The following is a 13,371-nucleotide window of genomic DNA, read 5'->3' as shown; positions in this document are numbered from 1 at the left end:
GGAAAGACAAAGACAGACGGAAAGACGGACGGATAGACGGACGGAAAGACGGACGGAAAGACGGACGGAAAGACGGAAAGACGGAAAGTCAGAAAGACGGAGAGACAAAAAGATGGAAAGACAAAAAGATGGAAAGACAGAAAGACAGAAAGGCAGAAAGACAGACAGGCAGAAAGACAGACAGGCAGAAAGACAGACAGGCAGAAAGACAGACAGACAGACAGACAGAAAGAAAGAAAGAAAGAAAGAAGACTACAAATTGTGATGATTATTAGGAGTCTTCCTCAGAATTAGCATAATAAACCATTGCAAAGATAGTATTTTTAATATTCCTTACAGCATCAGTTCAGAATAACAGACTGATAGGCATCAAATTAGATATGATTCTTGGTATCATATCTGGGCAGTAGCTACAGTGACAAAGGAGGCAGCAAGATTCCAGTTTTGCATTTTTTCCTCCTCAAATTTTTTCAACTGGTGAAAACTATTGAGAAGACACATAGCTCTGGTGGCAGCACAGAGTGAGTATCTGGAACCATCACAGATTCTAAGGAAAGACAAGACCTACCCAAGGAACTCCATATGGGTTTTTGCACCTCAGACTGCATTAACAAGAGGCCCCTACAGTTTTTTCACCCTGGAAATTAAGGACCTGAATGCCTCCTATCTTTTCTACTGTCAGTTCTTTGTTCGTACATGGAAGATGCAGATGCGTAAACTATCATCACCCTTGAGATAGTGAACTCGTATCTTGCTATACAACCACTCACATTTTTCCAAAAAGACTGTTAAAAACCACAGTCAACAAAGTGCACTTCTCCAGGGAAAAAAGTACCTCTCCTGAGTTCTGTTCTCCTTCTGTCTTCAAAGGAAGTAGCTCTATGACAAAAAGGCATAGTACAATACCTGAAACTGGAACTGTATCAGAGGGAACCCGGTCAGGACAGGGAATATTTGTTCCATAACTTCTCTCCTGCAAAGACAGACAGGACAAGACTTCACATCAATCTCATTATACTCTCGTCATGATAAAATATTTATGTCTCAGAGCATTAGATTAATTAAATCCCCACATACTGTGTATACAACTACCCAGTTCAGCCTGTCCTCAGTCCATGCCTTTTGAAGGCAGACACAAATTCAGCCTTCTCTTAGAAGTTATGCAGCCTTACAAGTGCAGCACAATCCTTGCCTACCAGTGGGGCCAGTTGTTTTAGACTCTGAGCCATGTTGTGCTCAGCTATGTAACATTTGGTGTGCCCATACCCTGAACATCTTTTGCAAGAAACTGTTTGAACACCCCTGAAATATCCTAGCACAAAACCAAACCTCTGTCAGCAGGCCATGAGCCTGCCTTTTTCATATGCAGTCCTGTATGTGCAGCCAGGGATTTCCCCTCCTGGCTCTTTTGGGTTGCAGCCTACTGACAGACATACCCCCAAAGTCTACTGTTAGTGTAGGGCTGACCATCAATATACCAGAGCAAACCATCACACAAGACTCAAAGATGTGCTTTGGCTCTAAATCTCTCTGAAGAATTCCTTAAGCAGACTAATTTGCCTAAGGAAAATATACTCGTATGTTTTCCATCTTATCCTATTGTTCTGGATTGGGTTTTTAATTTTTAATTTAAAAACCCAACAAAACAACCACAAACATGACACAGTATTGCTCCTTGCATCCTTCACACCTCCTACACTACAGCTATTTCCAAAAACCAGAGTGGTAGGAACCATTGCCCCATGACAAGGTCTGTACACCACAAGTAACCAACAAAACAGATTGCACTATATTAAAATGTGATAGAAATGCATATTACAACTCCAGTGATGAACAAGTCATTTTGTCTAGATATGGTCTAGGCATTGTGCTCTGAGGCATGAAAATGAGCATTATCAACTCACTCTGTTCCTGCTTGGAAACGTTCTGCTCAAAATCAGAGTACTCTGACTTAAAAAACACAATAATGGGTCTTTTTTTCCACACATCTAATCTGAAACTATCTCACAAAAAATATAAAATAAAATAAATAAAAAATTTTAAAAATCAATCCATAGTCTTCAGTTTTACTATGGCATAAATAAGATGAAATCAGACCCACACAGTAGTTGGATCTGATCTAGTTTCTTCAATGGTAGGGCTAAACAGCCCTATTTTCATTATCTTCATATCCCAGGGAAAATAACATTTTCATCCAGATGTTTAACATGGGCTCTTACCAGTGAAGGCAAGGCTCACTTTCGGGTAGCTGAACACATCTATCTTACTCACACTCTACAGAACCCACCAAGGAGAGAATGTGCTATTAAACATATGACTATTTAGTCAAGCATGGAAGTAAAAAGCTGGAGTTTTGCATTAGTTTTCCCAGGTAGAATTGTTTATTTAGGCTACAACACACTTGTACCCACCTGCCCCACTCCCTGGAATACATGCAGTCCATTTTTGCAAACAATCCTACTATACCTGAGATGCTTCTTTGGTGTTTGATGTCTTCAGGGAAAATGAGTAGTTACTATTTTTATATGTAAACAAATATGGATTTTCCTGCAGAGTGAAGAGAGTATGTTTACCAACACTAGTGGAAATACAGTCACAGCTGATATTAAAAGTCTTCTGGCTACATTTTCCAAGCAAAGATCTTTACAGTATTAATTCTTGAATGAACATTGTATTAGTGAAGTAAACAGGTTAGACTTTAAAGTTAAACCCTGGTATGAAGTCCTGTCCTAGGTATGCTCTAGGCACAGAACCACTTCCTGCCTTAAACCTAACATCAAACAAAACATAAAATTCTACTTCTTTGATATTTTCATTGCTGTTCAGAAGCTTTTGGATGCCAGTAATATTTTGCCACTATCAAATTACTGAAGTCATGGCTTAATTGCAAAAGCATACAAGAACCAGTTCTTTGAACATGAGATGCTCCAATCCTGACTACTTACAGCTCCAGGGACTAAATTATGCATGGCAGCAGAGGCAAATCACAATAAATCTAGATTATATAAAATACATGGATTCAATTTTATTGGTGACACAAATTTTAATATTGATAATGCACCTCATGCCTGCAACTAATAAATGCAGATTAACTTGATATATTTTTTTGGACCAAAAAACATCTGACAGAAATGATTTAACTAAATTTTGTCCAAAGTTCTTTTTTTCAGAGCTTCATCTGTAGAAAATAAAGACCCCATGTCAATGAACTTTAGGAACACTCAGTTTTTAACAGTGCAGTAACTCATGCAAGTGCACATTCCCAAGAACTTCAGAAAACAATAGTATTTGAAAATTTGGAAATTCTGCAAAGAGTAAATAAAAATCACAGAATAACAAGGAAGCCCTTTTACCTGAGATGGACACTGGACAATTTTTAATGCACCATAAGGCTGCTTCTGCCCAACTGGCTGCATCTGAAAGGGAGAGAGCAGAGGATCTGGACACTTGCTGTCTGTGGGAAGGAAGGGAGAGCAGCAGCAATGCAATGGCTCTAGTACCTGAAGTTTTCCATCAGGCTCATATACATATATCTAAAAATATATACTTAAATTTTTCTTTTGCTTATGATAAATATTTATCTCTGCATAATACACCACATCTATACTGACAAAAGCAAGGAACTGAAAACAAGTCTCACGTGAGCAGACTGTCTTTCCGTCATGACTAAAATTTCCATCCAAACATTAATATGGCTTTTGGGAATGCTGACTCTCTAAGTGTTGATTGTTTATCCTACCTTTCAGAACTGTTTCATTATCTACACTCTCACACATGTTAGGCAACACCAAAAGGTGCTTTCCTACTCCATACAGAGGTTTAATAAATTTATGTTTGTTGGCCTTCTTGAAAAAAGATGGAGAGGGGATTATTGTAATGAAAAATTATGGAATTATACAGAAAATAGAGACAGCACAAAGGGGCAAGTACCAAAAATCATCACTCCACCTGTTCAGGCAACTTGCTGAGTGCTAATTAAATTGCAATCACACCAAGGAATTGGCTGAGGGTTTAGATCCCTCAGTGCATGTCTGCTCAGCTTGGCACCGGCAGCTGCCAGGACCAGCAGCCTATACAAGAAACAATGCAAGGGCCTAGAAAATACAACAGTAGCACACTTGGCATCACCAATACACTCCACGCAGGAATGCTATATTCTATTTCAATTGTTCCATCAATGGAATTAATTGGAAAATGCAGAGAAATAGAGAAGAGTCTTAGAGGGTTTATATTATTTGAAAGAAACAATTGAAGATTTTGAATATTTAATTTTGAAAAATTTGAAGAAACTATCTCCTTTTTTGAGTGGGGCAGGGGGGAATAAAATTAATTTCCCCAAAATGGGCAAAATAATGAAGCTTCAAGAAAAGATACATTGGAATAATTTCACATACTCCTAGGATGAAACAAAGTAGTTATTTCATTCCATTCTTAAAAGAAAATGCACTTCCAGTGCGGAATCATCCCACAAAACATGAGATACATACAATATGGTATTTCTTGACTAGAAATTAAGTACAAACAAGTATAAGACACTTGCATGTGTTGGGAGATGGGTGACAAGAACAAATTTCTCCACAAGGCACTAAGTTCCAGTTGGCTCAGACACACTGTTCTCCCAGCAAAGACTGAAAACTCCCATGAAGCTCAGTCCTGGTCAGAGAATGGGGCACAAGGTCTGTATTACGGCCACCAACCCTCCCCCAAATTCTAGCAGATCTGTCGTGCAGGCCACTTAGTGTGTGGGTCTGCCCACCTGTACTCAACAGGTTATAAAGCAGCACAAACCCCTGAACACAGAAGAGAGGCACAGGCAGGCTCCTGCCATGCTGATCACTTTTGGGTTCTTGCCTGGTTTTAGTTTCTCTTTTGGTTGCAGGATAGGGTTGGGTTTTGTTTCTGTAACACCAAAGTGCCAAAATACAAGAAGCTCTTACTCTTATGAAGTTCTCTCCATATACGAATGGAGCTTTGCTGTCAGATATATGTCCAAAGGTGAAATTGATTAATTTTGGCAAATGCCTACAATCAGGCTCTCTGTGGTAAACATCAAAGCTGTCCAACTACACAGCCAACCTCTCAGCTTTTCCAATGTCATTTATGAGACTGTTCGCTGGTGTGTCCTTGAGAGTTAGAAATATTTTGCTCAAATATACAGCCCTGCCTACGACAAGCCCTTAGGACATGATGGCTCAGCTCCTTCTCAGTCAGGCTGAAGTGCAGCCCTAAGGCCAACTGCCATTAGGTTTTCAAGGTTCTGCCCTTTGGCCAATAAGCAGGTAATTATTCCAGGAAAGAGGCTGGTGCCAAGTCTCAGTACAAGGTCAGGACAGCCTGGCAGAGAGAAGAAGGAGCTCTCTCAGCTACCAAGAATACATTATGGGTTCTTTTTTAAATTTTAAAAAAGTCAGCATCAACTGGGTTTCCCAGTAGAACTGGAGAACCCTTTACCAGGTGAGGACACCTGCTAGTGTTTTTTATGCTGAATGTATCTTTCATATCTTCTTTTACATCCTGGCAGAATAAGTCAGACAAACCAATCACAGGAAGACAAAAAAGCAACCCTGAAAGGCCCCTTTCTGATGACTGCTAGCTGTTCTCTGAAAAGTCCACTTAATCAAAGAGAAATCTAGAAAAAAGATGGCAAAATGAGTTGAGGCAATTGTTACCATTTCCACAGTCTTCCTTCAAACCTGTGGCAAGATGTGGGTTTGCCACATTTTGCTCCTCCTCAAGCTCACCTAGGCAGTCCCCCACTAAGGGAATCACCTCACACTGAGAAAAAAAACAAACATTGAAATAAAGCAAAGTAGGTATTTGTCTCCTTTATGACAATGTTTTGGTTCTGATGGCTCCACAGCATGCTCATTGCCCAGGTCTGGGTAATTGGCCCTGATGGAGCCAACCTTAAAAGCACAGCTTTGTTTTGCTTACGGTTTTTCATCTCTGCTATTTCCACCAAACACTCCTGGGCAATCAGAGTGCTGTAGTTGCTCAAGGACGGAGCACAGGAGGACAAATAAAGTCTGTGCAGGAAAGTTTTAGAGACAGAAAAATGAAACAGAGGACATCTATTTTATGATGGAAGAACTAAGCTAGGAACACAAGAATATCACAGATAACAGCAAAGGGGATAAATGGACCCAGCATGGTTGTTCCAAGGTTACCACTGCAACAGCTCATCAGTTTTTAACTTTTTGCCTCCTACTAACTAACTAAAGTCCTACTAACTTTAACTAAAAGATAACATACTTTATTAAAGTGACTGTATTAGTCTTCTAGATATATCATCTGATGGAATAGAAGCCTCTTCCTGCAAATTCTGCTTCTTTAAATGATCAGGACTACAAGAGCATTATAAATGCTTGGATTAGCATAAAAGAAAACAAGAACAAGGCAATGTGTATGAATTTATTTTCAAATGTGGTTTATGAAAATACTGTTGCAGTATAGACTATTTTTTTTCCTTTATGCTTAGGATAATTTGGACAGACACAGGAATAGTTGGTACTCTCCAAAGAAAATCTTATTAACACATGGACTGCAAAACAAGGAAAAAGTGTTTTATATTTCATCTAACTTAATTGGCCATTTAATTTAAAAAGAGATTGCATGTGTTATAAGATTACTAGGAAAAGAAACAGAAAATATTGAAAGCTTCCAAAAGAAAACAGTAAAATCAACATTTTACCAAAAACAATGCATGTAAGGTCACATCCAAACAGTAGCATCATGCTTATCTCTGTTGAGTCCAAACCCATGTACGTGCTTTTTTTGTCTCATTCATATTGAAAAGCAACTCACATTTCTTCAGTTGCCCCTATAACAAATTTTAAAGTGCAAACTATTCCAGATGTACATGCATCCACTCAGTCTCACACACACAAATACTGTGTGTCAGCAGCTAAAGCCTGCAGTGGGAAACAGCCCCCTACAGAATTGGTCATTGTCTTCAAGGTCAAGTGAGTCAGAAAGTCCACATTTCTTTCAGACAACCCCTCCCACTAACAGAAACACCATTTTATGGCTTTCCTCAGCTGGATAGGACATCCAGTTCGAGAGGACATAACAAAAGCTCCTGAAGGCTGCCTATCATCTTTTTACTATGAGCAACAGCAGCATAAAGATGATGGTTAAGGAGGAGACAGTGGTTTAAGACTCATTAGTAAAGAATGGTGGGGGATGCAGGACAGACGACAGAGTAGACAGGAGTATAATTGCTGTAATCTCAGGTTAGGACAAGCCTCACTCATCCTGTGCTGTGCTGTCAAAGAGGTAAGATTAGCAAAAGCAGGATATGTTACAGCTACTCTGAAAACCTTTCTAAAAAGTTCTTAGTAGAAAGTAGCAACAGAGTAAGATTTGTCTTGGAAGTGCAGGGCATTTATAGCATTATTCAAGACCAGCTTCCTTGCACAGCTGAGGATAGCAGTCATTGTAAAATTCTTGTATTCTTCCTTCCCCTGCCTCTTTACTACTCAAAGCCTGGCTCATGCAGGGTTGTTACCAGGCTTCTGGACCAAGTTCAGCAAGAAACAATCTCTGTGGTACTGCTTACCATGTTGTTCCAGAGGCCCACAGACATGAAAATATAATCTTCCAGAATTTTCACTTGTGTCTCTGATGTGGTAAACAAATCATCCTTGACCTGGAAGAGAAAGTACTTTGACCATAAAATAATTAAGAGTATGGAAAGATGAGATATTCAGTCACAAAAGTTCTCAATCTATAATATAATACTCATATCCACAAGAAAATCAGTATTTGGTATTCTCATTAAGCCATTTGTCACTGATCCCAGTTATTACCAGTGTGTCAAGATAGAAAGATGCTGTTTTTGTAAATGATTGTTGCACATCAACAGGACAAGAAGAGCAGAGCAACAACACAGCATGATCACAATAGTACCACAGAGTAGAGCAGGAAGACATAGATGTGAACACATGAATCATTTGGAATAAACAACATCACTTCTAGTTTACACATGCATTTAGTGATTAGAAAGATGCAGAATTTGTCTTAAGAGGACATGCTGAATTTTAAATGAAATGTAACTGTTGGAAGAGTTTAGAAGGTTACATATGGTAGCCTGCAGGCATACCACAAATCAGAAGAAATAAAGAATCCACCTATGACATACAATAGTATTTAAAAAAATAATAGCTCAAATTACTGACAGAAAAAGTAATGCCATGGAAGTTAGAAGTCTTCTATTTGCATATGGACCAGCCCTACAAAAAGAGCCTTACAAAAGATGACCCCAGCAGCAACAAGATTTTGCAACATAGCAAATCCTTTTGTTTCCTGGAAGAAAAATTTCTTCTTCCAATTCACTTTGATCTGATACTGAGCTGAGGAGAGCACTGGAATTACCTCAAATTCATGGAGATATCATGTGCTCAAAAACACAGACAATGAGTCACTACCAACCAATTTTACATAAAAAAACACACAATGTGATGGATTTTGATACCTCCCGCCACGTGAGCCATTCTCCAGAAAACATTATTCTCCCTCTTCATTGCTAGATCTTAGACAATCTTGACCTTTCAACTTCCCTTTAAAGATCACTTTATGAGAAACCCATGTCTGACATCCTAGGCAATCCCATCTTCATTCCCTACTGTCTACACCAGAAAAAAGTCTGAGTTCCTAGACTCATTGCAGAGAAATAACTGTACTTTCCAACATAGTTTACAAACACCTTTATCTTTTGTCCCTCTAATCCTTTTAAATACTTCACATTACCCACTTTTTGCCTTTATTGTCAAACACATGAGCATAATCAGGGATGAATATGGTGATGACTACAAAGATATGGAAAAATCAGCAGCACTGACAGCTTCCAGACACTTGGGACTTTAGATGCAGAAGTTCCATAGCTTGATTTATCCTGGAGCATAGCATTCAAAAAACACAGGATCTCTGATTCATGCTGTTTAGATCAAGTTCCACTGGCAGGACTTCTGTGTCTGATCCTGAGGTGTGTTCTTCCTGTGCCTGCCTACCCTTGTCTTCCAGAATTACACTAGGAATTCTAGTGTAAGAATTCACTAGGACTAGGACAGAAAAACCTGCTGAATATTGCACTCAGTCTCAGCAGACACAAACCAGAAAGAATGGAGCAGATTGAGTTTACTCACCAAACTGAGCAGCCGATTTCTTCCTTGGAGAGAAGGCTGAAGAACAACAGTGAAGTCATCCTTCTGATCAAACCTCTCAGACTCCAGTAGTTTTTCCAAAGCATCCTAAATAGACAACCATTTAATGAGATAAGCTTTATAGGGTAGAGAGTGTAATGTATGTGTGATTCATCAGAGCTTAAAGTAAATTTAAATTATCCCCATCCCTAATAAACCACAGAAATAAAATTGTGTAATCCAGAACAAAGGCAGTAATTTAATGAAAACTTGTTACACAACACCTGGAAAATCCTTGTAGCTATGAGATAGATGGTTTACCATAATTTTCTTTGACAGGTTAGCAAGCTTAGCAAAGCAATGCAATTTCATGTTTATTGCCACCCTGACATGCTTAAAAGAAACTCTAGCACAACTGTTTTTAACAGAATATTTCCCTCTTCTAAACCATGTGGCATTTTACTGGACAAGATTGATATTTTCTCTGATGGGATAAGAAAAATCCTAGGTTACCAAAAGTTATATAGACATTCAAAACTTCAGGAGATACTAAGATCACTCAGGTACAGAGAGAACTTATTATCAATATTCCTGAGGTAAGAAATTAGATCAGGATTGCTATGGATATGTGACAGAAAGGCTGTCACTCAACTTCCTCACTGCTATTCCTTGCTTCAGGGCAATCTGGAAAATGAAGAGACACGTCTAGAAATAGGAGAGCCAAGCAACACAGAAGATGCCATACCTGATAGGACCACCTCAGTATGTTATCATGTAATGTGGACTGTTCAACATAATTGCACTGATTTCTGCCTGGATTGCTGCAGAAAAGAATTAAAAACATGAAGGAGATTATGAACTTTTGATACACAAGGTGGTTAGCATGAATTTTTAAGTATATTTTAAGCCACTGACAAGCACATACTAAAGACTAAATTGTTGTATGTGTAGAAAAGACTACATGGAACATGCTAAGTTTTGTTATAAACGTAGAATGATATATGTTCCCATATCCAGAGCTTTGCATCTCTCTTTTATTTGAAAGCCTAGTTAGTTGAGAAGTATGCCAGACTTAGATTAGCACAGTATCTCTCAAGCTAGCAACATGCTCAAGATTAAAATAGCAGCTGCACTGGTTTTCAAATATTCCCCTCTTTGTAGTCACACAGGAAAACTGAACAGACTCAAAATACTTCCACAGGAACTTTTTCTAAAGTATTTGGCATGAAGACATCTAGAAACGAGGATGGAAGCTGCAGAAGGTTATACATGCTAAAGGACGACTGGCACTGTCAAATTTCTGACCTGCAACTTGAGATGGGTATACTGCATATATTTTAACCTAGCTGGAGAATTCTGAGAGTTCCCAAAGGTGTAGGTGAGAACAATATAAGATACACGTAAGATTAGTCAGGTTCCACCAAAGATACACTCCCTTGAAATTTTCTGGGTGGGCTGGAATCTGCGAAAGTTTCTGGGAGATTTGCAAATATAAGCAGTAAGTGTGTGTCAGGATCCTTTTCATAGAGCTCTAGCTAAACCCATAAAATGAGAATTTTCTGATAAAGTGCTATTATCACTGCTGGTGAGTGAAAGAAATACAAACTCAGGACCAGAATCTTAAAATCATAAAACACATGAAGAGCATTACATGCCTAAAAATAGGGTTCACGCATTATTTTTAGTGCACACACTTCTAATTAGTAAGAAATTAGTAAAGGAGGGAACTTTAAACCCCATTCAAAGCCTAAAGTTAAGGCATGGGACTGAAAGTTTCAACCACTATTATCCTCATTGACTCTTAAAATTTCACATTTTGGTATGGATTTATATTTTTCCATCAAAGCACAGATCATAATGACAACTTAGTTAACCAAATGCTGGAGGTCCTTATCTGGGAGACGATCTGGGACAGAGGCCATCTAACAAATTTGTGGGAACTGTTTATCAACCAGATAAACATAGCTATGAGAGCATGCTGACAATAAGAAAGCAAATTGCTTTAAGTACAAAAGGAAATATAAAAATTCCTCAGAGGAAAACAAAACAGATCTATTTAATTTTAATTTTTAACACCTTCAGTATTTGGCAAGGCCTATATTACGAAACACATCTTTTCCACATATCTCACATTTTTCCCCTTCATGTTTGTGCAGGAGAAATAAGCCAGAGTGCCCCATGCAGTCACTTTTGACAAGGAAAGCTTCTCCTCTCCTTGTATTTGTTAAGTATGTGGTTACATAGCAGCTGGACCTCTTCCCCCATTCCATCAGAATGTCTCCAAGGTTTGTACTTGCAAAGTTAGTGAAACACTTCAGGATGACTATATTAGTACATGTGGTGTCCTGTGCCATGAGCACAGGGGGAAAATAATTACTGTGGAGTAAGATGAAGTGTAATCTCACCAGCTGTAAACTACTCCATCATAATTGCTCATATGCACACTCCTACTCCATACTAAATCAGGACACAAACTACTTTTTTTACAAAGTACTGAGAAAGACAGATAAATAGATGCAGTTACCATAAGGAACTGATTGATAACTTGGATGTTCTCTACCCTAGCATACCCTAAGCCCAAGTAGAATATTTCCAATAGCCTAAAAATGTCCTTTAAAATCAGTTGCTCATTTTGTGAACACTGCTATGTGGAAGTTTAAACTTTTGAAGCACCAACAGAGCTTCTGACTTGAGAGTTGCAGAACAAAAGTATCACTGAATAAAAAACTGGGGGTAGTTAGACAGTGCAGTTTTGTGCAGTGCTGAATCTGGCTGAGATGGAGTTCACTTTCCCCATAGCAGCCCATATTATGCTGCTGTGTTTTGCTGTGTTTTGGATTTGTGGCTAAAACGTTTGATAACAAACCAGTGCTTTGGCTCTTGGTGAACAGTGTACAAGTGTTGAAGCTTTCTCTTTTTCCTTTATTCTGACCCAATTCTTAAACGTGCTGACCAATTTTACAGGATTAAAAGCACTAGCTTCCTAGTAAAAATATTTATCTTTCAGAGAGAGTATATCAGAAACAAAGTGAAGACTTAAAATCTACTACATACTTTTGTATTAAAGGCAGAAAAACAGTTCAGCGGATTGTATCTCAGTCATAAAGTCGGTGCATATATATAACTATTTGTTGAACACCAGCAGGAGACAGTAACAAGAAGTTAAAGAAACCTGTTACCTGGCATTACTGTAATCTTGGCATGAAAGAGAGGCAGTTGTGAGCTCAGTGGAATCCACTAGGTTTATGAAGGCCTTGGGAACCTGCAGTAATAAAGTAAAAAATTATTCATGCTAGATTTGCAATTAAAGATCAGCAAGCAGCAATTACAGCCAATTACATCTACAGCTTCACATGTATTACCTCTGGCCTGGGATTCTACCCACGTAAAACCAATGATCTAAGTCTTTGCCAATTATGTCCTGAACCCTGCTCCTATGCCTGCTACCTAGGGTCATCATTTGTGAAGTACTTGTGACCGTGCTTTCTTCACTGATACACAGTCATTCATTTTACATAACCAAAATGGCCACCAGCCAACTAAACTGAACTCAAATGAATTTGGGACTACCATTCTTGTGGCAACATAGGAATGCAAAGCTGGGGACAAAACATCCTGTATAACAGCACAAACACTCATGCAACCCACTACACCTCTCCCTCATGCAGAAAACAGCTTTTCATTTACATGATGATATTTCACTTTTACAAGTGCACATAAACAGGTTCTGGATATAACAGCAGAGAGAATCTGAAGAGAATGTGTGGGTGGAATTTCCCCCATACACAACATTTTTTGAAATCAGTTGGAGAAAAACGAGTGGTTGTGGTCTGGTGCAACCAAACTGTAGCAGGTTTAGAACAGGCTGTGGGCCTTCAATGCAGCAAAACAAAATTATTGGAAAATGAGATGCTATTGAAATAATTCAGTTAAACAGTTTACAGTCTGCTTTAGTAGTGATCTATCCTCATCTAGTCTACTATCATTAGTAGACCAAGATACAGTGCAGAAGCAGATGGCTTCCCAGAAACCATCCTAGATAGGCAGATAATTCTTAGCTCAGCCAGCTAGAAAATCTTTAGAAAGGCTGAGATTTTTTAATGAACACAAAATAGGAAAAAAGGTCTACTGTATGTATTTTAATGGACCTTTTCCCTGGTCTGTAAAAGTCATCACCAGGTAGTTAGCAGCCTGAACACTGCCCAGGTATTCACACCAGATAGCAGTTACT

At 38.7% G+C, this 13,371-nt stretch overlaps 1 protein-coding gene across 2 annotated transcripts in view; it reads right to left on the bottom strand.

The window, feature by feature from the left end:
* PLB1 (phospholipase B1) overlaps positions 1 to 13,371 on the bottom strand; it is an 86,848-nt gene that overhangs the window by 61,551 nt on the left and 11,926 nt on the right. For both annotated transcript variants that reach the window (XM_015623396.1, XM_033512558.1), the window contains 7 exons: positions 12,320 to 12,402; positions 9,886 to 9,961; positions 9,144 to 9,248; positions 7,559 to 7,648; positions 3,354 to 3,416; positions 2,467 to 2,547; positions 907 to 973 (listed from right to left, as the gene is read on the bottom strand). In XM_015623396.1, the coding sequence (XP_015478882.1) occupies positions 907 to 973; positions 2,467 to 2,547; positions 3,354 to 3,416; positions 7,559 to 7,648; positions 9,144 to 9,248; positions 9,886 to 9,961; positions 12,320 to 12,402 (565 nt within the window). The remainder of the gene's footprint in view (positions 1 to 906; positions 974 to 2,466; positions 2,548 to 3,353; positions 3,417 to 7,558; positions 7,649 to 9,143; positions 9,249 to 9,885; positions 9,962 to 12,319; positions 12,403 to 13,371) is intronic.

This window comes from Parus major, chromosome 3 (genome assembly GCF_001522545.3).
Source record: "Parus major isolate Abel chromosome 3, Parus_major1.1, whole genome shotgun sequence".
NCBI classification, from domain to species: Eukaryota; Metazoa; Chordata; class Aves; order Passeriformes; family Paridae; genus Parus; species Parus major.
This window is presented reverse-complemented; position numbering and strand designations above follow the sequence as displayed.